This window comes from Opisthocomus hoazin, chromosome 4, assembly GCF_030867145.1.
Source record: "Opisthocomus hoazin isolate bOpiHoa1 chromosome 4, bOpiHoa1.hap1, whole genome shotgun sequence".
In the NCBI taxonomy this organism is placed as follows: Eukaryota; Metazoa; Chordata; class Aves; order Opisthocomiformes; family Opisthocomidae; genus Opisthocomus; species Opisthocomus hoazin.
Genome location: NC_134417.1, coordinates 83,104,559 through 83,129,507, shown reverse-complemented (window position 1 = coordinate 83,129,507; position 24,949 = coordinate 83,104,559). Strand labels below are relative to the sequence as shown.

Sequence of the window (24,949 nt, the reverse complement as noted above, 5' to 3'; positions counted from 1 at the left end):
ATTCAAAAAATGTTCATGCAACTTATTAGCGACATCTTTTTAACAAAATTTGTAAGATAACCACAATGTAAATTCCCTGTGAGTCATCAGAATTACATAATTATTTTATCTCAGAATAAGAAGAGTTGTCTTTGACTTGACTGAAGATGCTGCTTAAGTTGCATTATGAATAGCCCTTTGGTTAGACATATTGACTGTATGTTCAACATGACTGCTAATCACTGATGCCTTGTGCTGTGTCCATATGTCTGATAGCCTCTGATAGCCGTCGCAGTTGTTCAGAACACCAGTGCGCACTTGACTTAACAGGTTTTTGCAAAAATAGGAGTTAGCTTCTGATCCAGGCTGTGTTTCAACAGTACCCAACCTCCAACATCTTGAGCCTAATACTGAATCAGAATGCTGGAGGCAGATGTAGCAAAACACATTGACTTGCTATAAAGTCATTCTCTTTGTTCTTTTATTCAAAAAATTTTAATGAGTAACAAAGTGTCATTGTCATCACTGGACCTCAGATAAAGTATTTTCCATTCTTCAACAATTGGTGCAAAACCATGAAGTTTGCGGCGTTCTCTACATTGAACACACTGGATAGTTTTACAGACGCTTTGTCTGCACTTGATCAAGATGCAGTTTATAGTTCTTTGTAATGCAGTAGTGCTCAGATCTGGTACTAATGACTGTTGAACCATGAGCTCAAGTTACATTTCAGTGAGGACAAACACACAGAAGTCTTTTCAGAGATCCACTTGTAGGAGATAGAGCTCTATGAAATAGGGCTGTTAATGTTGGAACAGGGATTTCAGGGTCGTCAAACTTTAGCATTTACAGACAGACGTTTGTCCCAATTGTCAAACTCGGTTCGATTGGTACTACAGGAACTTGCAAAGCTCATAATGTGAAAGAGAAAGACTTGAGAACTGACCCATCACCTATTGACATCAGTACAAGAATGCCCTTGGATTTTAGCTCGTTTTCTGGCACCACAGTGGAAGTCAGTAAGGATAAGCTGTTTCAAGGAGTTAGCAAAGGGACACATTCCTGTTGTCCCTCCCCTCATTTTTTACATGAGTATTTGCTTGATATTTCTTTATATTTTTGAAGTTTTGGATCTAAATCTTGCATTTTAAATCCATATTCAAGTAAATAAATTACTGGCCTGGACCACAGAACTGCCGAGCACCGGTATGTGTTACTTATATAGGTGCCTGACTAGAGGCTGCCACAAGGCCTGAAAGTGCTGGTTTTAATGATGACTGCGGACTGATTGCTAAATGGTAACAACAACTGAAAGTATGCAGATTGTGAAAACACAGCTCATTTGGAAAAGATTCATTAGATGATCTGTGGTGCTTACTTATGTGCTTCCAGACATTGCCCTATCGAATAGGTTGACATAATAATAGATCTATGCAGTAAGGGCACGATCTCTGATAGGGTTACTCAGCCTTCAGAGGAATGTGTTAAAAAATTTATGCTACTTTGCTATCGTTGTTCTATCAGTATGTTGAAGCTGCAGTAAAAAAAATGAAGCAAAAATTTCGTATATTTATGGGTATCATACAAAAGAACAAGCTGAGGTGCAAAGACAAAACAGTTTGAGGACACCAGGAGGCCCTGCCAAAAGGGACAACTCATGTGAAAATGAATATTCTGAAAAACTGGGAAAAAGAATGATCAGATTTAAAAGACTATAAAATTTTCTGTTTTTCTCTCAGATAGATGTGGGAGAAATATTTTTATAAAAGTTACTAAATTTAAAATGTGAAGCCAGTTGCCAAACATATTGTATTCCAACTGATATTGAAGGGTTGACACCTATACAGAAACTTTGCTGCAAATATTATACCTCTGGGGCTTGTGCAGGTATTCATTTCGTTTGCTCATTTGCCATCTATACAGATGTTTTGCACATTTTCAAATTTTGTTCTCATATTACAGGCTTTCTCATCTTGCAGATGATTAATGCATTTGACACAAAATAAATGAGAGAAGAAATTACTTTCCATTGTTATCCAGGATTTTAGTTAGGAATTTTGCATTTTCACTGTTTGTTGATGCCATTATTATGCAATTCAACAAAGTCTCTGCAGCTTTTTGCCTTGCAAGGGAAATGTCTGTCCTGAAATCTGGTAATGGAAGTTTACTTTTTCTTTCTAAAAGCTTTATTTCTGTTTCTCACAGAACTTGTGGAATTTGGAAATGTTATTTATTATCAACTTAAAAGAAATTATCTCCTTGCTGTTCGAGTTTAGAAAAAAATTTGCACATCAGTGTTGTTAACTATGTTTTCAATGCAGTCGATAAAACGGAAGGGAAATATAGTTCTTGAAGGAAGGAAATGTGAATCTCCTTACCTATTCATTTCTGTTTTCAGTTATGCCATGATTTTTATGTACTTTTATCTGTGTAAAATAGTGCTCAGTCAAATCCCAATGAAAGAAGTCAAATTAAAGCACCAATGTCATGTAGCTTTATGGGGGGTTAGATACAGTTCTTAGAGTTAGTTTGTCTTACTCATTTACATATTTTGTGATTTTTCTGCAGACAGTGTGCATGGAACTATTTTGAGCCTTTAACATGCTAATTCTCCTCACGATTGCAGTCATAAAACTGCACTGACCCAGACAGAGGCATGATGAATGTATAATTTCAATTTACCTGTGTTCATAAAGCCAAGCAGTATCGAGCTCTTCTAAAATGGAGATGTGTTACTAACACAGATTTACTGTTTGCATCTGAGTGCAAGATATCTCATAGCACTACTGTGGTTTAAAGTTGGTTCATGGTAGCCAAATTCTCTAATGACATGTGAAGAGTGAGGCTTCATGCTTAGTTAAGGCACTTTGAGCTATTTCTTCACTGACAAAATACAAACAAGGTGATTATCTTTTCAAGAAGTTACTCTTTTACAGAGTTCTCTTTTCTTATTATTTAATTGATTGCTTATAGAAAGAGTCAGCAAGTGAAGTTTTACTTTGGGCTTTAGTTACAGTTACTTTCCTGTGCATTTGGTCCTCTCCGTATCTAAATAATTGCCTCTCCAGTTCTTCCCTCTCCAGATATGTTAGTTTAGTGGAGAGCATGCTATTTGGAGGGACAGTTTGCTTGCTTTTCTGTTTTCAGAAAAAATTAGAAGTAGAATGTGCTTTTCTCCCAACATGCTCATGTATTCATAACTTGCTAACTCATTACTGGGGCTTTTCTGATATTTTATATATAGAAAGTACTGGTGCTTGCTCAAAGTGACTCCAGATTATTTAAAGTCTCAGGGCTGCCTAAATAATCCATGTCTTCACTCTGTCTGCTTTCTCATCATTTTAACCTTTATTGTAACCCACTGCCAGCACTATGAGTTTTGAAGGTGATTTTGTTAACCCTAAGTAACCTTAGGCACACACCCAGTGATAATTGTGATTTGATGTATTGCAGGTTCCATTTTGCTAGGATCCATCTATGAGAAATGAGTATTTTGGCTGTTATGTTTGTGTTAATCTAAATAGCTTTAGATTGAGCAAAGGTTGGGGTCCTTACTTGCCATGCTTAATTACTTTTGTGATTATATTGTTTTTTCCATGCTAGGTCAGTATTGGTAGCCAGAAGCTGTTTTTTGAACTGGCTGTGTCATCTTGAATCTCCATAAATATGAAGATAATTGTAAAGAGCTTAAGAATGGTCACTGAGACAGTTTGAATCATGATTTTCTGTACATAAAATACACTTTAAATTAAAACAAAACAAAACAAAACAAAAACAAACCTTAAACAAAAAAAAACCCTACATAGGGTTATTGCTAGCAAGCTACGGGCTTCTAACTAACTAACTAGGTTGAGGAATGGTTTTAATGTGCATCCCATTCATTTCAACTAGGAGCAGAAGGATAGTATGAAACAGCAATAGTGACAGCCAGTGACCTCATCATGAAAGCTCTTACAACTGAGATCACAAAGAGGAAGAATACGTCACACCAAATGAAGAAAAAATTCCTTCAGTATTTAAAAAATTCTCCATTTGTCTTATCCATCCATATTGGCTTTAATCTGAAGTCCTACGGGAATCCACTGATCCAAGGCCAAACATAGCCCAAACCATGATAGTTACTATTTCTCACATATTGTAACAAATTGAGGATATTCAAGGCTGGAATGCTCCAGGTAGATTCCTAATTACTGTGCAAGTACCAGTGTTCTTTACATTCTGTGATTCACTGATGCAAAGAGTTAATGAATAATCCTGTGGGAGAGAAGAGTTCAGACTAGTTTCCATCTCTTATTCCACACCTCAGGCAGAGCGTGAGGAGGCTTTGGGGGTCAGGCCACATAACAGTCTGGTCACACGAGAGCACACGAGGGAAATGAGCTTCTGGAACTCTCTGAATCTTTCTTTGCTGTCTATCTTTCCATTCTCTAAGGTCCCATCATTCAGAGCTTATTTTGGCAAGAGACTGCCACCGTATCAATCCACTGTGTGCTAAAAGCAATGCTTTTTCTTGCAAATTATTACCACAAAGTGCACCAGTGCAGAATTCTGCTTATTAATGAACCAAAAATTAGCATCCACTGGTGTAGTATCCTGCTGTGGATTTGTGAAAGTTCAGAAAAGCAAATATTTTCAAATAGACAAATCAAAGCATAAACTATTTTGTACTTGAGAAGCAAGTTTGAATTCTGAACTCCCACCTCATGGACAAGAAATTCTTGCTATATTAAAGCCAAGACCCTCCTTTGTCTTTACATTAATGATATTAGTGTACAGCTCATGCGAGTGGCCTCACTGCCATTCCAGTGGCTCTTCCTGTTTCCAGATGGGTTAAGAATCATGAACAATTCTCTACATTTCTTTTCCAATCTTGCTTTTCTCTTCCCATCTGTTCAGGAGTATTTCTTCCCTCTCCTCTGCTCATGCTTACTTTTCATTCCCTGAAAAAGGAGCTCACACTGTTTGGAGGATCTTCATATTGCTGAACATGACACTAGTAGAGTCCACCTTATTGCATACCTAGGAGATGATGCTTCTTTTAAACTGGTAAAACAACCTCATCAGCATCTTCACCTGCCTCTCCCAGCTTTGACAACTTGACTTTTAAAAATTCAGTCAGTGTAATACTGTATTCTTCTTTGAGATTTCATTCAGTTTTCTGGAGCTGAGATACTGATGATGTTCACAGATTCCCCAAAATGTTTTTTTCTGATTGAAAGGGTGTTTTGAAGAATGATAATTTACATACTTTGAAGTAAACTAGTCAAACTAGTCTGTATAAACCTTCCATCATGGGACTTAAATTATGCTAATAGACTAGATGACATAGATCAGTCCGTCTTGAGTTTGTTCTGAAAATATGCATCTTGGTTTTTCGCACCTCTTTTGTGCCAACCCTGACCTAGTAGTGTTGTTTTTATTAACTTTGTGGGTTCAAAGTGCTCTGCATCTCTGGCAATAGTTTTGAATCTTTTATTATTACGTTATGCTGGTCACTGAATGAAATTTCATTAAAGTTGCTGGGCTTATTAATATTCATGCTTCATTATTCAATACAGTCCTGATGCCTTTACATCACTGACAGCTGAAACAACACCAGCCACACCTACAGTACAGGGGACGTGGACAAGAAGTTGGAGATTTAAGCAAAGTGTGCAGGAGGTTCTGCTGTTGGTTCAGATAAAGCGTTTCTCTGTGTGCAGAAACATCAAACTAGAGAAATACTATAAAAATCCATGGAGAAGATAAGGCCAGAAAAGCAGTGTAAACATATTTTAAGAAAGAAAAGGGGAGGGAGATCCGCTTTGTGCACAGTTCTTCTTGGAAAGAGACTTGGAACTGCAAGCAAAGAGATGGTTTCCTTCTGGTCTGGATTCATCCTCTTTGTAGGGGAACAAAACCTTCACATACATAATGTCGGAATAAAAGGTATTGCACCTAATAAATACTTCACTCCATCACTGATTTAGCTCCCTAATGAAAATAGCCCACAAACCTCCTCTTGGCTCAACCTAAGTAAAGAATGGTGACATTAATAGCAGAAGCGAATCCAGTTTCTGAGGAGATAAACTGAAAGTTTCTATTAACCTTGAACTCACTTGGAACATGAAGAAAGAAAGAAAACATTTTCATTTGAAACTATTTTCAGTTTCTAATATCCTGGCGGAGAATGCTTGTATTGTCTCACCTCAAATAATGTAAACTGCTGCTACCCAAACATGGTCTTCTTGGGAGTAGAAACTGAGATTTATTCATTACTTCAGGAACACAGCTCATAGGCTGAGAAGATGGGGTTTTAGCAGTCATTTTGGCTGCTGGCATGCTAATACACTTCTTGAAAAAACTTCCCTACTTCTTTAGCTCTGGGATCTGGAGACTGGCTCTATGCTTTGGAGCCTATCCCTGTGAATTGTCCAGAACATAACTACAAGGTAGGAAAGGGAATAAAAATCTACCTGTCTTGGCAAGAATCCAGAGAAGACTTTGGTGGTTTCTGCCAGAAACAGAAGACTTCTAAGACATACTGGCAATAAATTAATTAGGCAAATTTGGGCTTGCAGATTAAACTCAACAAAATAAAGCCAAAAGTATTCTGAGAGGCTATGGAATTCACTGCAGAACCTGAGTCTTCTTCCATCAGTGCATCAGAAGAGGAAGCAGTTATCAGTGAAGAAAATGGAAATGGATTATCACGAGTCTGTGTTCAACATGCACTATGGAGAAGGAGATTTTGGTCTGTCGCCTGAGTGATTTCTAAAATGAGAGAAACTACAAATAATGTAAAAAAAGAACCCAGTTGATTTCCAAGGTGATGAAAATCTTGGCCATAATATTTAGATAAATAAATAAAAGTACTTGAAATTAAACCAGAATCCTAGGTAGTTGTGAGGACATACGAACTTATAATTGCTTTGGATTTCTTCATGATAAAATATGAGTAACGAATACCTACAAAGTGTCCTACAGAGTCAGTTTATGGAAATCCATTTTAAAGATGAAGCCCAGGTCATCAAAGGAAAGAATCTATAAAGGCAGCTGATATGGGCAGATTATTCTGTCTGTAAAAGCACACATCATTGTAGCTACCTGCTGTGGTAGTTTTGTACAAAAGGAAGGAGAAGATAAAATGAAACCATTTTCATAAAGGGATTTTAGCTGCTGAAGTCTTTTTGGCTTTCAAAGAAGGGTGGACGCTTGTTTATTTGCTGAGCACTTTTGATGAGCAAAGGCAGTAGAATAAAAGATAGGTGTGAAACAGAAGGCAATGTATCTAGTAAATACACACATACAAGGAAACTACTGGGGAGAAAATAAGCTTATTTTGATACTGAATTTAATGTATTACTCTAACATTAAATGTAAAAGGATGATCTAAGAAAAAAAATCAATCATCCTGATCAAGTATGGATCTGTACAGCAGTGATAAAAGGGAAATACTTTATTAATCAGCTAGTCCACCATTTACCTGCTGTAAAGATGGCGTAAGTCCTCTGAGCCATCAAGCAATTAATCATGCCATCCCCAGTTCGAAGCCTAACCTGTCGTTCTGATGAAGAGGTAAAAGCAGATTCAGTGGGCTACTGAATGCAAGTTTACAGGAGGATTCATGCTTGTTAAGGAATAGATGGAGCCAGGGATGCTGTGGCACGAAAGGAAAGCTGACCCAAAGGGCAGGAGGAGGGCTGCCCTCACAGCAGGCTGGGACCTCTGGTGAAAAACATACACAGTGTCCCCACTGTGTTTAAAAAAATACTGGGAATGGTGTTCCATGACACATTATGTTTGTTTGACCCAGGCAGTATTTGATGCACGCTAGTGCCTGAGTGAAAACCAATATATCTGCAGAGATCCATGATAAGCTGAAGATTTCTTACTAGCCACTGTACCCAACGAGGTATAGCCTGTTTAAAAAAGAGGCGAGTGTGCACGTACAAGGTGCACATGCTAGTCGTCCTCTGAAGAAAAAGGAGTAAGGCTCCAACCTGTCCAGCTCTACAGATAAACAGCCACATTTTGTAAAACTCCTCTTACTGCAGAGCAGTTACCTGGAAGTTCAACAGTATTGCAGAGGCAGTGGGTAGATGGGCAAAGGGAGACATTTCAAAGCTGAGCACGGTTTAGCATTTCAACAGTTTTTAAGGGCTCTTGCAACTGCTCCTGACTGAGCATGTTTCAGACTGCCTTTTGTACGGGGCACAGATTCTGATATGTACACGCTGAGAGAAGTATTGGTGAACAGACAAATAGTCTAAGTGTGCAGTTGCTGTTTACAGCAAATGTGTAAGTAAGAAGCGTTTCCTTCAGATTTGGTACTGGAGGAGAGGAGTACACGTAGGTAGTGTGTCCCCACAGTGGTTCATTATATTTCTTGAGTCATAAAGACTTCAAAATGCTCTGCAAAGTTTTAACAATTAGCTATAGTAAAGCTTATGTCTAATTGAGAAAGCTTTGATGGGAACAGATGCTGCCTGAAAAAGCCAGAAAGGAACTGATTGATTAAGAATGGAGAATTTGTTTAGAGAGAAATAGATGCTGCTTTGTTGAATGCAAGTGGGGGTATAGATTCCTGCAGCATACTCTGAGACCTCTTAAGGAGAAGACTTGGGTATCAGAGAAGAGTGATGGTATGGAAGATACACCCATGCTAGAATGCACAGGAAGTTCCGTCTGAACATGAGGAGGAACTTCTTCTCTCTGAGGGTGACGGAACACTGGAACAGGCTGCCCAGGGAGGTTGTGGAGTCTCCTTCTCTGGAGATATTCAAGACCCGCCTGGACAAGGTCCTGTGCAGCCTGCTGTAGGTGACCCTGCTTCGGCGGGGGGGTTGGACTAGATGACCCACAGAGGTCCCTTCCAACCCCTACTATTCTGTGATTCTGTGATTCTGTAATGCGGTAGCACTACTTGTTGTTATAATAAAAGCTTTTCATTTACAGCAGAAAGTTTGGAATATAAAAGACAGGAAGAGAGGAAGTACTTCCCAACAGCAGATGATGATGGTTTGCAGGTTGCAAAACCTCCAGCAAAATGAAAGATGGGAAAAAGTAATGTGTAATTCCTGTGGGAGGCATTTCTTTCAATGTATCTGTCTACTTGCTATGAACTGGCAGTCAACTTTGTTGGGTTCCGGTGAAGAGTTACTGAAAGCCAACAAAGAAACCTTAACAGCAGAATCTGAGATTTAAAAAGCTGCTTTCTTAGCTGAAGGTGGGAAAGTTGAGAGAATTCTGATGTTAAAGCTGATGGAAGTAGGGAGGAAAGGAGTGTTCCTTGTGGCTGTTCACAAATCCTAAAATACCAGAATCCAGAACATTTGCCTCAGAAATTATATCTTCAAATTTGGCACGGCCTATCTCATTAGATTTAAAGAAATGGGAATCTGAGAAATGGTAGGAATGCGTTCTTTGAGATCCTTTTCAGTTTTCTAAAGGGTTGTGAAATAGGAAAAGATTACACTAGAGTTTTGGGTTGGTGATTTGAAAATGTCTTGAAATAAATGTAGCATGCAAATACTACTATTTTTTAAATAGTTTCTATTTTGTAAATTAATTCTTTCTGCTGGTATTGGACCTTGTTGCCATTCTGGATTCCACCAGTGGGACAGACCAGCAGTGTTTTTACGATACAAAGTGGTTGAAATCTACTATGCATCTGCTAATACTCTTCCTTTAGACTGAATGCGAAGAAGCGTTCTAAGTTCTTTATTCGCTAGACAAGCTGGAGCTGTAGGGACTGTTAAAACACAGTCACTACACGGGGCTGACCATGAGTTTGCGCACAGGTGGGTCTAAATGAAAATGCAGTGATCTGGAAGGAGCTGTGTGTGCGTGAGAGTGGATGAGAGATATAAAGAAACATCACAGCAGCACATAGGTAAGCAGCGAAGAACCTCTGGAGAGCCATTTCAAACAGAACACCTGGAGGAAAAGGGTGCCACACAGGAAATGCTGGGAACCGTGAGCTCCATGGAAAATGCTTTCCTTCATTTGCATCATATTGAATTTAGGACAACAGAACTGTATGTATGTTATTCATAAATAAACATGATTGTGCCAAAGAGGTAACTGACTTGTAATTGTTTTTCCCATCTATGTGACCCTTTTATTTTTTTTTAGCTTACTGGTTGAGTCCAAAGGATATCCATAATTTGGATGCTTTGGGAAATCTAGTTCAACAGTGTGAAACTGGCAAATCCCCGTAAAGGGGAGTTTCGTGAATAGAGTGTTGCCTTTTTTCCCCCCTCCCTTTTGCTCTCTCCACCTGATAGTAGAGTGACTTAATACCGAGTATCTGGGCTACCATTAAGGGACTCGGAGAAAACAGATTAACAGGTAAGAAATGAGCTGTGCTAATGGAATGTGCATTATAAAAAGGCAAAGTGGTCCTTTTAGACAAAGCCTAAGAAAGGAGGTTATATTGTTTTCATGTGTTATGTCTACATATAATTTATAGGAAAATAAAAATGTACTAATTGTTTTTACATCTTTTTTTTACAATAATTATGGGATTACTAAGGTATGGAAGTGACCTAATAGTTACAATTGTGACCTCTAAGTTATTGTTAATTTTACTGTCAGTATGTACTTCACATCTCCTACTTAATGGTATGCTAATTGTGCAGCAGGATGTCACGTTCTCCAACGTACAGATTCCCTATTTCAATTGCAGCGAAGTAAATCTCCATTACTAATGAGTAAGCATTTCTTTTCCACATACATTTGCATTATAATGGACATTTTATTTATGCACTAAAATTGTTCTTTCCTTGACAACAACTATATATTTTATTCTACAGTAAAGGCTATGACAGGATGATTCATTCCTTTCTGTTGGGTTTGTCTGTATTTAAATTGTCAAATGTTTTGGATAGCCTGACATTTTCTGTCCCATGTTATTTTTCTGTACTTCCAGAATAAATGTATGTATTTGCTTTAAGACAACGTACTTATGACAAATCACAAAAAAGTAAGCTCACACGTTGGCCATAAATTAAGCCATATTTTCAAAATTGTTGCATTTTTTCATTCATATTGCTGAGAAATCTCAACTATTAATGTCAGTGCAAAGTGACCTTTATGATATGTTTGACTGATTTGAATGTAAAGAACAAGTGACCACAAGTGACCCATATCGCTGCAAGATCCCACTCAGCTTAACGCAGCATAGCTCTTTGGCTGTTAGATACGATCCCCCCAACAGACGTTTGCTGCCCTGCTGGTGCATCTATCCACAAACGCAGCGGGCAGCCGAGTGAAACGAAGGGGGAAGGCCCTCTGTGACATCTGAGCTATGCAGCCGTGCTGCCAGCTCCGCTCCCTCTGGGGGGCTGTGGCCGGTGGCTGGGTGCCGCTGAACTGCTGAATGTGGGCAGCCGGCGCTGCGGCCGAGGATTCCCTTCGCCCGCCAGAGTGGTGACCCAAGAGGCTTTCCCTGGAAACGGGGACATTGGCAAATGGAGTCCCTGTGGCGGACATCCTTCTTCATTCCATGTGGCCCCAGGAAAATGCGTCACCTTTTATACACAAATAAGGACTGTGAGTTCTATTGATAAAGTGATGGCTTAATCTTTGATAATATGCAGCAAAGAAGGTGTTGCTTTGATTTTGGTGGAACGACTCCCTATGCAGTAAGTTATGTTGCAGGGATTTGTTAGATGCCCGAAGAAGGTTGATGTGTCGAAAAGAGTGCATTAATTAACAATCATTTGTATACCTTATGATTTTTAAGTTGGCCTGGTGGTGGGTGTGTATATGGGGAAGAAGATGGGTGTTGGGTTCTTTTAATGATATAAGTACATGGGATATATTAAAGCAACAAGATGTGGTGAAGTCGCTAGATAGCATTCCAGAAGTGCAGGAGGCAATGTGTGCAGCCAGCGGGTAGGAGTAACTGATTGATTTCCTGGGCACTGTGCATGAATTCTTTCTAGCCTTGTGTATATCCTGATAATCGGATGGCTTACAGTATAGATACAAAGTTTGTTTTGTTTTTATTTTGAAAGGCCTACGGTATGCAGCCTTTTTCCCAGACAGCAGCAAAAAACAAGGTGAACAATTTTTGCACTATGTGGTTTTGAATTCTGTCATATTTTCTATTACGTTTCTGTCTTCCCTGAGGCTAGCTTAGCTGACTGTATTCACCGCCACCGTCACCCGCGTCGCTCCCGGCTCCGCGTTCCGCCGGCGCGGTGCGGGCCCGCGGTCGGAGGGTCTCCTCTGGCCGGGGCGGGGCGGCCGCTCCCCGCCGCGCTCCCCGCCGCGGCCCGGCCCGGAGGGGCTGCTGACACCTGGCGGCGCCTCTGGCGAGCGCAGACCTCGGCCCGGCGGCAGCCGGCGGAGGGCTCGGCCTGTCCCGCCCCGGCGGGCGGAGGGCTCGGCCTGTCCCAGCCCGGCCCCGGCGGGCGGCGGGGGCGGCGGCGGTGGCTCCCGCCTGCTGCATGAAACGTGCCTTGGGAGCGCGCCCTCCGCCCGCCCGCACTGACGTCAGCCGAGGGAAGCGGTGACGTGGCACTGCCGCTGGAGCCAGACCCATGCCGCTGACCTTGCCGCTGAGGGCGGCGCGGTAGTTGTTCGCAAGGGCTACGGACCTTTGTTATTTTCTTTACGGACTTTACAAATATGTTGCATAAATGAATGTTTTATATGTACTTGTGCACTAAATATACTGCATTACACTAAAAATCTTTTCTGTGAAAAACCTGGGTGATTATATTTGAAAATAATGATGTTTTCAAAACTGGAGAGTGTGAATACTGAAGCAAGCTGCTTCTGGTGTTTTAGTTAACAGCATGGTCTCTGGCTGGAGTGGATGATTTTTCTTGCCAGCAAGTATATTTCCGTATGTTTATGAAATTCCGCATCTCTTTTGCCAGCATATTTCCTGACAATGGAATATCTGGGATACACCAAGAAGTAGCTGGTACAAATAAAAATTAAGAATCCTGGAATCCTGATTCTATGGTGAAATTCCTCAGTAGCTGGGACCTGTTCGGTTCTTCTCAGTTTGATTTTTATCTGCATAGATCTTTAATCAAAACTGATTCTTTTTCTTGGCCCTTTACTGCTATTTGATTTTTTTTTTTATTTTCATAACGAAGATAAGTATTACACTTAATATGAAGGAAATATAAAGCAATACTTTATCTTGATTTTTCTCAGTCTGCAGGCAAATCAAGTACATCGACAATGCAGTATCTTTAGTTGTTTCTAAAATATCATAACGAAAGGGCTCCCAAAGTGGACTGCCACTGGACTTTGTGGAAGGGGAAAGTTTTGGTGAAACGAGAGTGTGTCCTCTGTAGCCAAATTTGGTGGTGTTACTATGCCATTCTGAGATAGACAGAACTGACAAGTAGAATTAAATGAGGAGAAACGATAGAAGAGTCAAGTTCCACTGTTAATTTGAACAACAAAGGAGGGCAAAGTTCTGAGTTCAGAAGTCATTGGTTAAGGGTTGTTTGGGGTTTTTTTCCCCCTAAACTTAATGCCCCTGCAGTCTTAACGTTCATGGTATATAAAATTTAGTGTAGGCAGTCTGGATTGAGGTCGTCCCTAAACCTCTTGTGTTCGCGGAGGGCTCCGATCAGATGAGTTGTGTACACAGCATGGCTGCTCTGCAGCACAAGGGACTGGAAGTGCCACTGCTGTGTAGCACGTCCCACGCGGCTCCGCTGGAGGAGACCCCTCACACGAGGGCTTAGCTGACTGTAGTTCCTGGGCGCGGGGAGATGAGAATCGGACAAATGCCAGTTCTGGCAGTTGGTGCGAATTGCTCACTCCACCTTTACAACATGACGTTAAAAATAGCTTGATCAGCTTTTTATCAGGATAATTTGTTGAAGAATAGGAATAATTTTTTCAGAGATCTGAACCCATTGAAAAGTGACATTTGACATGAAGAGGCATTGGGAGTTTTACCTATGACAGCTATTTTGTCTTCTAAGTGTAGGGAAAAGTGTGGCATTACAGATAACAAACATTTAGCAGTGGCCACTGCCAGTTCTAGCTGGTTTTAGTACTACAGATTCTTAGAGCAAAATTCTGCCTTCAAATTATATGCATGCTGCTCTCATCTACTTCAGCAAAGCTTGTGCACATGTTTCAAAGGTCGGAATTTGGCTGTTGGGGCTGAATTTTCAAGGAAGAGTGTATTAAAGACATCTGTGCATCAGCAGAACCATATCCTTTGTCTTCTGTAGAACATTTCAGGAGTAAGCTTAGTGCTATTGGGCACTGCAAGTGAAACATTTTGTATTTTTTTTAATTACATTGGGATTGCTTAGCAGAAACTTTTCTTGCAGTAATAGGTTAATGATTTCATTTATTTCTTGTAACTCAACACTTTGATACTGAAAAGCTGTCAGTGTTAAGAGAGTGAAGACTGGAAGGGACCACCCTTCAGAAAATTACAGTTGAAAATATACTGTAACAATCAAAACAAGGGGAAGTAGTCCAAGGAAATAGGTATGGTCTGTTTAGAGGCACAAACTCTTGTTTGTAGTCTAATACAGAGAGGTCAACAAGTGTTTTTACACAAAGGTAGAAAACAAACCCACTTTTCATTGTGGACAGAGCTCATATTTGAAATTGGTACTAATTAGACACTTGAAAAAAATAAAACTTGGCATTCATATTCTGTTGGAGTTAGTGTGTATTAAACTGATGAAGATCTTTAAGCATGTAGGTTTTCCCCTGTTTTTTAAACATTATACACTTTTTAAAATGTTTATAATGTCTTAATTGCTGCTGGATTTCAAGACATATCAATTTTGTTCTTAGTTCCTGCAGATTTTGACAGAATGTCATACCAAAATATTTTGTATTTTTTGTAGGACTGGGAAACAGAAAATCATGACTGGTATTGTTTTGAATGCCATTTGCCTGGAGAGGTGTTGATATGTGACCTGTGTTTTCGTGTGTATCATTCCAAGTGTTTGTCTGATGAGTTCAGGCTTAGAGACAGCAGTAGTCACTGGCAGTGCCCAGTTTGCAGGGTGAGTACCTATGAGATTTCATGTGCTGATTAGAGGATTGATATTCATTAATAGATTCATTAAGGTGTCCAGATGGTCTGGCCAGGTTAATGGATAAAGAACTGAATATTGAAACAATGGTACATACCTAGAGCATCTATACAGAGATACCAAAATATGGTGCATGTAGCAGATGGTCATTTTTAAAGACTCTAGCAAGTTTTACTTATGCATTTGAACGCACACAGTATACTGTGTGGGAATGTGTGTACGTATGTATGCCACGTGTGAATGCAATATATTGTGGAAATCTTCAACAAATTGCTGTATAAGATGCTACTTTTTTTACCTAACATCATTTTAATGAATCATAATGTAATTTTTTTTTGTATTTTGATGACTACATGCTGAATATTTTATTGGAATCATATTTTTCATTATAAAGCCACAATTATGTTACTGATGAGGGCAGTATCAAAAAATATGGAGTGAAATCCTGCTTCTCATTTACTTCTGTAGATTCTATTGGTGCAAAAAGGCCAATCTGGATTTCACCCATAGCATCTATATCTATATTGCTTTTTCTTTAAAATTACTATTCTTATGAGTGTGGTAGGGAGACAGCAAAGAGTATTTTTATATACTTTCCAAGAACGAGCAGGCATGTTGTCCACATGTCATTAGAAGACTAAGCATTCTGGTCAGGATGCTGGTCAGGGAACAATGCATATGAATGTTTAAGATAAAATTATTGCTATAGAAAGGCATAAAATTGCCAGTTGCACTCTGCTGTGGATTGCTGGAGGGAGAGGAAATTCCCTTGCTGAAAGCTTAGATCTAGTCGTAGAGCAGCAGACTGACCTTCAGATGATCTGTGCTGCAAGGAATGTAAGGATTCAGGCACTTCATCATACAGAGAAGCAGTTTTTAAAAACACGTGGATAGTTTTGTTTCCAAACAACACTTTCTAACTGCTGTTAACTTAGAACCAGTTGTAAAAAACCTGTTGCCTGTTGCTTCAGATTGGGAGCTCTCAAGGTTTAGGGAAATAGCAAGAAAATTGAGCCTGCCTCAAGAAAGTGGAAAGGAAAGAAAAGGAAGTAATGGCAGGGAAAAAAAACCAGTTAAGAATAAGGACGTGTACTGTATCTCTTGATATTTCATTACTAGCATTTAATTTAGCTGCTCAGTATTTCAAATGACTACAGGTGAATTGCTTTCAGATTTCTAAATAAATCTCTTTAATAATTGTTGGTTCTTGTAAGAAGTATTAATATTTCTTATAAACAGTTAAAATTAGGTAAACTGGATCCAGTCTCCACTCTAGTTTACCAGTAATTTTAGATGGGACCTGGTGAGAGTAGAGAATGCAGATGGTTTAAGCCATGTTGTATATGAGGTGGCTTATAACATTTATCTTGTAACACGAATGTTGTCAGAGTGGAATGCTGAATCATTGCATGAAATATGCACAGATATGTAGGGTGGTCAGCTTTGAGATCAGTTTGACTTTCATCCTGGAGCCTTGAAATCCTTTATGGCAATGATATTAAACAAATGTTTACCTTGAAAAAAATCCTGTGAAACTCAGACCATGTGCACTGTGTCTGTGTTTCTGCATATTGGTTCCTTTTTTTGTTATACAAAGACTAAGAAGAAGTTTTGGGGGCTCTTAAATACTTCCTGCCCCAGAGATCTTTGGCTTGCTCAGTGCCTCAGATAATGATCAACCTGTTTTTGTGAATATTGCCATTTTGAATGCCATGGCATCTTTTTTCCCTATGTGCTGGTAGCTCTGATTTTCTTTGTAATTATTAGTTCAAAGCACTTCAAGCCCTAATTCTGCACTATTTTTCCACTACTTTCTCCCCACCTTCCTAGGAATGACTGCTCTAATTGTATTTTAAAAGCAGGAGAGAGGCCTATATTCAAAAAACTATGGTAGTTTGAAGAGCCCTGGCTGATGTCCAGAGGACATAACAGAGCTTAACTATCTTGCGTAAGGGCAATGGGATTTACTTTGCATTATCAGCAGTAAATATGGACGTTCAAGAAAAGTAGTTGCCAGGACAAAGAAATGCATAGATTTTCATACTTTATTCTTGTAACTGGACATAGCACTTTTCACTTGGGGATTTCAAAGCTCTTTACAAAGGTGAAGTAAAAGTATGTTTGAAACCTAGTACATTGGGAGAAATAATCTACGAACACTTCATTCTTATGTAAAGACTGCTTCTGTAATGCTGCCAAGGTCAGCAAGCCTTTGGATTATTCATTTCACAATTGCTGGTTGTGCTCATTCAATCAACCTGTGCAGCTTTATCTTGCACACTTGACTACTCAGAAACATTTTATAAAGGACATTGCCAAGGATTTATTCATAACTTTAGAGTATTTTTCCTCCCATAACGTTTGTAGCAGTCCCTTGCAAACCTTGCTCTGAACTCTTGTTTCCCTGCTGGTGACTTTTCTCCAGTGGGTCCAGAAACAAGAATGTCTAGTTCCTGAATTCTTTTTTTGACTTGACAGTACCAATCTGAACGTTTCATACCCTACATAATTCTCAGCAGGAGTCAAGAGTTAAAGAAAGTTCAATTCAAACCACATTGCAGTGATTGAAAATTTTCCCTGACTGCTGACTAATAATTGTCTTAAGTGAAGTAAATTGGTATTATCAGCAAAATTCCTGGTAGACAGGTCACACGAGAAAGACTCAATATTGAATGAACTTAGAGATTACATTAGTCTTTTGCCCCTACTGGAATGGTCCATTCAAGACAGGGTTAGTCAAATCAATCTCTGAAGACTTGTACATTTATTGCTGCTCTTTGGTTAGATAAAAGGAGGAAATTAATTTTCTCCAGCTGTTAATTTAGCATCTAAAGACTACAGAAAGTACTGCAAAAATACTAGGTTTTTTTTAGGGGATAAACAGATATATACACAAATCTGAATAGGAGAATACTGATCACATGTTGGGCTAACAAAATATTATTTCTTTTTTTTTTTAATAAAATTTTAAAGTAATTTTCTAGAAAGCCAGAATTACACATGGTGATATATAGTTTGGCCCAGAGGAACAGATTTTGACCTGTGAAACAAAAAGAAAGAATTATTCGTATGGCTTAACTTGACTACTAAATTTTTTACAATCATCTGGTCAGAGATTGATCTTCCCTGCATGTGCCTTACAAGGAATTATAACCAATTTACCTATCATAGTGGGTGTTTCAGTATTTCTGATTTTTATATATATGAGAGTAAACTAAACTGTAGAGCTTAAGATATTAAATGCTGTGCTGATAAGTATTCTATAAATAGGCTATTTCTGAGTTCTGGTACTGAGCACTTCATAGAGTAAAAATACACCATCATGCAGTTCACAATCAATGTTAGGCATAATTTGACAAGTGAGAATGGCAAACAGTAGAAAGTTAGAAGCACGGGAAGATGAAGGTTACTTAAGTGAAGTAACTCAAGTACTTAGGGAGTTTTAGGTACTAGCTGTCAGTCAGGGTGGTTAATGTGAAATACAAGGAAGGAAGAAAGGATATGGCTCTATTGACTTGTGTCATGGGGTGTTATGGTAGGAGTTTGTTAGATAACTGGATGATGAAACATATTCTATGAACAGGATTTGGCATCATCACACAGATAATAGCCGTGGATTGGTGGGTGAAGGGAGGTCCTAGTATAGGATCAGTATTAACACCACATGGTTCAGTGCACAGAGCCCACACCTGGGGAGGTGTTAGTGCTCGGCAGGTCCCTCCTGTTCACCTTGCAGCTGCGTGCACCCTGGAGCAAATTAGGGAGCTGGCAGAAGTGGGCACTGCATAGGGCTTGCTTAATAAAGTATGAAGGAATTTGCCCACAGCAGTGAGAAAACTGGGAAACTTCCACTTCGAGCCTCCTGCCACCTTCTATGTACACGTAAAAGCATATTTAATTTATATGATACTTCTTACTCAGAAGGTGCTCAGTGCACCGTACAAGTACAAACCAATTTGTGGATTCAGCTGTAACATTTCCAAAAGCACCTAATGCTTTGAATCATGTGGTTGAACTGTATATGGTCTTGAAAGAGGCAGGTCTTATGCCATATTCTGCTCATGCAGATGCTTTTCTGTATGCTGCTTAGGGCATATGGTGCACTGGTTGCTCTGAGACCCATCCCGTGTGCCTGCATACCTTTGTTAATGGTACAGGAAACCTGAGGACCTGAGGGTTGGGAGTTCGAGAGAGCAGCAGAGCAGTAAAGATTTCCATATGTAGTACCAAATTCCTCTGGAAATTTAAGCCCTAAAAAAATCCAAGGGCCAGTGGCTAAAGCGAGGAGTTTCTAAACAGCAGTGCTGAATGTGTGTTAGACTCTTGCACATAGTTCCCCTCGGCAGACACACCCCTGAAAACCTGAATTGTTCCTGAAAATGTAACTGGTGCCTTAGAAACACATGTCTGTCATTGCGCAGCCTTCATCTAATCCATCACTGAACTGAAATGAAGCTCTTTAATGAGTGTATACACATGACAGTTGAGGGAGGAAGGGAAAAAAACTTCGTTAATGGGAGGTTATAGGGCAACCTCTTTACATGGAGAAAATGTAATTGAAATTCTTACAGCTAGACAGAATGCTGTCGCTAACACCTCTCATTTCTTACAGTTTCTCTATTTTGTCTCTTCAAATGAAAGATTGCAGCAACTGCAGGATAGTGGCTGTCATCAACCCTAGGAGTTGAGAGCTACATGCTCACTCAGGGTGCAAAGGATAGTCACTGCTATCTTAAATGGTGCTACTGCAGGATGGAGTGTTCTTGGCAGTACCACTCACTGCTGCTGACCTCGTGTGGTTCATAAAGTCTTGCAGTGAATTCCTGCACTATAAGCATGTCAGAATTGCTAAATAAGTCACACCTGCACAGTGGAATATATTGCTACTCTCTTTAACAGTTAAGCAGTATTATTAATCTGGAATATTGGATACAAAAAGCAATGTAAATCCAGCCTTCGGGTACTAGCTTCTAAGAAATAGATGTGCCGCAGAGAATAAAGCAGAGAGAATATATGAAGTATTTCCTGCACCCACAAGCAAAGAGTTAGGTTGCAGCCTTGGCCTTCCACCTGCCAGATCTCATTAATCTTCTACATGAGGATTGCTGTTGTGAAGGTTATTACTTCACTCCTATATCCCCTGTGTAAACATGTATGCTCGACCAAGCCTTTTAGTTTACCGTGATTCAAAGTAGAAGGGTTGCAGATTTCTGTAAAAATTGGTGTGACTTAGGAATCATCCTCGTCGTGGGTTAACCCTATTAGGCAGCTAAGCACCACGCAGCCACTCTTTCACTTCTCCCCAATTTCCGGTGGGGCAGAGGAAGAGAAAAGAACAAGTAAAAGCAAGAAAACTTCCGGGTCAAGATAAAAATTGTTTAGTAAGTGAAGAAATGGAAGAAGAGACAAAGAAAACAGAAGAAGTGATGCAAAGGCAAAAGATGGCTAAACCCCTTAAACTCCGTCCTCTCTGTTGCTGAGCGTGACGTTATATGGCATGGAATATCTTTTTGATTAGTTCAGGTCATCTGCCTGGTTGTGTCTCCTCTCAGCCTCTTGCATACCCCCAGTCTAGTCACCATGAGGACAGAATTTGAAACAACGAAGACCTTGACACTGTGCAAACACTGTTCAGCAAGAGCTAAAACATCAGTGTGTTGTCAACACTGTTTTTGTCACAAATATAAACCACAACACTATATGAGCTGCTATGAAAACAATTAACTTCATCCCAGCCAGACCTAGTACAATCCTATATTAAGATAATATATCCTGCAGATAGGATATCTACAATATAAAGATGCTGATAATCTTTTGGGGCTGGATTGAATCTTAGCAATCTCGTCAAAATACACTTGTGCGTAAACAAGGTTTGCAGTAGCATGTCTTAGTAGATCGAACTGTGGGAAGAGATACACAGTGGATCTTGCAGCTTTTACAGATTCACAAGCCACCATCTTTGGTTTTGTTTCCCAAAAGTAGGAAATTAAAAGATCTCATTTTCGTTAACACTTGCTTCTATATCACTCTGGCTATAAAGGGACCTAAAAGTGGGTAGATTTTCTTGTGTCAGAGCAATACGAATAGTTTTTATGCAATTCACATGCCCCATCTAGTATTATCTACTTTCTTGCTTTAAGTGGCTCTAGGTTGACTTCTCTGTGAACACTACAAGTCTTCAAGATACATAATAGGGGGGGACGTGTTAAAAGATTGCACATTTTCCATTATAGCTTCCAAAGAATTTGTGAGTGGTACCTCCTGAAGGGCTAATCTTTGTTGAAAAGCAAATGCAGTGGTTGGATTATAATTTGCTTTCTGCAAAGGGTAAGCAACCTTGCCATAAAAAGACATTTTGCTCGCTCATAGGCTCTGATTCCCTAAATTCATTACCTTTCAACATTTAGTAGAGGAAACTGGAGATCAAATTTTTCTTAGAATAAATCAATGTAGGGAACTGAAGGAAAAGTGGAGAAGTTCAAGTTTGCCTGAATTGGCAATTATATCATTTTCATTGGTGCTTAAGATGATATTAATTGCTGACATCAATAACGGTGCAAAGCCAGCTATCTGTCTTTTCTTATGATCTGAAGGATAAGACTGTAAACCATCTATCTTAACGCAGTCTCTTACGAACAGTCTTGCCCAGCAGGGCATGAAAAATTGTTCACATGAATTCTGAAATACTTTCAAAGGATGATAAATTCAGAACCATGTCAGGAAAGGAGGTGCAGAAGGACTAGTCAGTGCAAGTGAATTTTATTGTGTCCTGATAAGTTTCAGTCTTCAAATGCTGCGTCATTAGCAAGCATACAGCGCTCCACTGGCTAAAATGACAAAATGACAGCAGCATTTCGTAATACAGGTAATTTAGTGCACATTTGGGTTTGCATTCAGAGTAGCAATGTTGATTTATGCAAAACTGAAGAGGTGAATTGAATTCCAGCAGAATACACGTTCTCATGGCAGACAAAAAATGAATATACAAAAGGCGATTCAGACATACAGCACAGGGTAAAATTTTGTCTTGTTCCAGAGTTTGGAAGGAAGGTCTGAAAAGGATGCCTAAATGCACTGTAAGCGTCAGAAAGACCTAGTGCTGGCCGTTTCCACAACAGTGAATTTTGCTCAGTAGTTGTAGTGCCCAATCAGGAAAAAGCTGTAGTGCTGTTACGCATACTGTAGTATCTACGTAGGTTCATGACTGAACTGATATATCAGCACAGTTTGTAATGATTCTATGCACACTGTTAAGCAATCAAATAAACAGCTTTGTTGGTAGTGCTGTGTACAATTTTGATTTAAGGAGGCAGTAAGTACAATCCTGAGAGGTCTAGGTTGCACACTTGCTGTAGCACAAAGGCCAACCTGTGATTTTTCAGTGTCTTGCAGGAGGAATATAAGCAGAGGAGACACAATCAAATTCTAACTTTTTTTTTTGAGCTAGTGCGTATTTTTTACTTTTGCCGTGTAAATATGTGAAAGTAGTTGCTCTGTACTCAATATGTCTGATCCCTCTATATGGTCAGAGTCATATATAAGTAATTCAGTTACAAATAGCACACTTCTAGTGATTAATAGTTCATAAGCTTAGTATCTCTGTTAGCTACCTATTAGGACATGGCTGCTGTTTTTTCTTGTGTTTGCTAAGCAACAGTCAGTTAGTGGATCTTGCTAAAGACCATCAAAATTTGGGGATGCGGGTGTAACTGAGCCAGTTTGGTCCACGCAGTTTGCATAGAGCTGGTGATGTGAGGCATGAGAGGGCAGAAGTCAGCTTGGCACTTGGTGCATTTGGAGGTGTGAGGAGGAATAAACATTTTTGCAAAAGACGTGAGCAGTTAGAAATCACTTCAGGATAATAAACCTGAAACCCGTGTGATTGTTTCACCGTGCTTTTGTTCTGGAGAGCTTCTGTAGGCAAGAGCAAGGAGGAGGTGGCACTTTTCAGCCAGCTGTGGTCAGGCCATGCAGAACTGTGCCCAGCTGCTGTGACCTGGAATTGGAAAGGCTGGTTTGCAGGAACACGCCAGGCATTTGCAGAGAGCTGCCTTCTCTTTAGTAGTGCGTTTTCTGTATGGAGTGCTTCGCGCTAGCCTGGATTGACTTTGGAGGGTGAGGATAAGTGTCTATACTAGTCTAAGATAAGGGGGAAAAACTCTGGATCCTGAACTGCTAAAAAGAAGCAGTCTGTGTTCTGGAATCTGGATTAGTTTTTTTGAAGGAAGAACCACAAAAATCAACAGCTGCTATGTTTTTTCAGCAGCAAAAAGTGCTTTTGAGCTTTTACTGGCTAGACCATGTTTGACTTCCTCCTAGACAGTGTCATTTTGCCTAGGAAGCACATAATTTGTAGATGGTACAGGATATTCTTTAAAAAATCATTTCTTATTTTACTGAAAATATTAATGCCTTGCTATAAAAAGACCATTAAATAAATTTTAAACTACTCCCTAAAATGCCTTTCTTCATTGCTTTATTCTAATTAGACACTTTTTTACGTGAGAGGTTTTGACGAAGTGTTATGGATACAAGTGGAAATAAAACTTGTAATTCTTCTGTAGCTGAAGTCCTCAGCCCAGACATAAGTCAAAGCAACATATATTGTTGTTGTGATGTGTCAGTGTTGCTAATTTCCCAGAAAAGATTTTCCCTAAAAAATTGTGTGATATGTGATTCAAAGTTACCTTTTCAAATAATGTTGTGACGCAGAGAAAATTTTTATTGGATTAATTTTGAAGTCAGGTTTAAAATAATAATATGATCCTATTTTTCTTTGACAGAGTATCAAGAAGAAAAACACAAGTAAACAAGAGATGAGCACATACCTGCGATTCATAGTCTCTCGTATGAAGGAGCGGGTGAGTCTGAAACAGGGGAGTTTATTGACATGTTGGGTTGCCCTGCAGAGGATGCATTGCGGTTCGCCCTGTGGGACTAACTGTGCAGGGAGGAGGGCTACAAGAGGGTGTCATTTTATTTCCACAGTCGTAAGCGGTGTGTGTTTTTCAACATACACTTACCATGTCTCATTGCTCAGATTAGTATCATTCTGGCAGGAGTAGTTTATGCCATGGGCCTGTGGTTTCTCTGAAATGGACATTTTTCAGGTTTGAGACACATGTAATCTGTCAGAATATGGATCTGCAGTTTGGCCTTGTGTATTTCCCACCTGCAATATTCCGAACTATTGCATTTTTTTAATCTTTGTTTTGTGTTTTAAGCAGATTCTAAATGCAATAACTTACTCTGTGCAATGGTCCTTTCAGGCTATAGATCTAAACAAGAAGGGGAAGGACAGCAAACACCCAATGTATAGAAGGCTGGTGCACTCAGCTGTCGATGTTCCTACTATACAGGAGGTAGAGTGATTTGCTTTCTAACTTCCGCACTGTTTATGCTGTCTTTTGACAGGAAAGATAAACCTTAAGGACTGCAGCACTAATCCTGTTTAATGCTCCTTACGATCTGTATTTTGGTATTGTATCTGGCATTTAGATATGAGAACTTAAAATTTCAAACTTTTCCTCGTAAATAGGTAATGGAGTAAAACCATTTTGAGTGGTGCCTCATTTTCAGACATAGAGTATCGTCAATTCCTTTTGTACTAAGGTTTTACTAGGAACTGTAGGTAGCTGAAATCTTTAGAGAAAGTATTCTTTATCTAAGTCACTGAATATGGACTTGAATGCCCATGTTTGCATATCTGACCATATTCCAGTTTTAGTCATTAAGGCCTTGTGTAGGTGGCAACTTTATAAACATCTAAATGATTCATAAATAACCAATCATTTTGTTGATCACGAAAAAACAAGACTCACTTAAAACATCTGTTTTGCATTAATTGTTCCAAAAATAAAGTATTAGTAAATGTGTTGTTCTTTTTGTCTGAGCCGAAGGTCTGACCATGACTCATTGAAATGAACTGCACGTGACCAAAATGAACA

At 39.4% G+C, this 24,949-nt stretch overlaps 1 protein-coding gene across 8 annotated transcripts in view; it reads left to right on the top strand.

The window, feature by feature from the left end:
• The window catches only part of ZMYND11 (zinc finger MYND-type containing 11), a 109,146-nt gene that overhangs the window by 67,519 nt on the left and 16,678 nt on the right, over positions 1-24,949 (top strand). For 5 of the 8 annotated variants that reach the window (XM_075419745.1, XM_075419742.1, XM_075419740.1 and 2 more), the window contains 4 exons: positions 11,982-12,026; positions 14,811-14,972; positions 23,786-23,863; positions 24,272-24,364. In XM_075419745.1, the coding sequence (XP_075275860.1) occupies positions 11,982-12,026; positions 14,811-14,972; positions 23,786-23,863; positions 24,272-24,364 (378 nt within the window). The remainder of the gene's footprint in view (positions 1-11,981; positions 12,027-14,810; positions 14,973-23,785; positions 23,864-24,271; positions 24,365-24,949) is intronic. The other 3 variants (XM_075419744.1, XM_075419747.1, XM_075419748.1) reach the window with 3 other exon arrangements.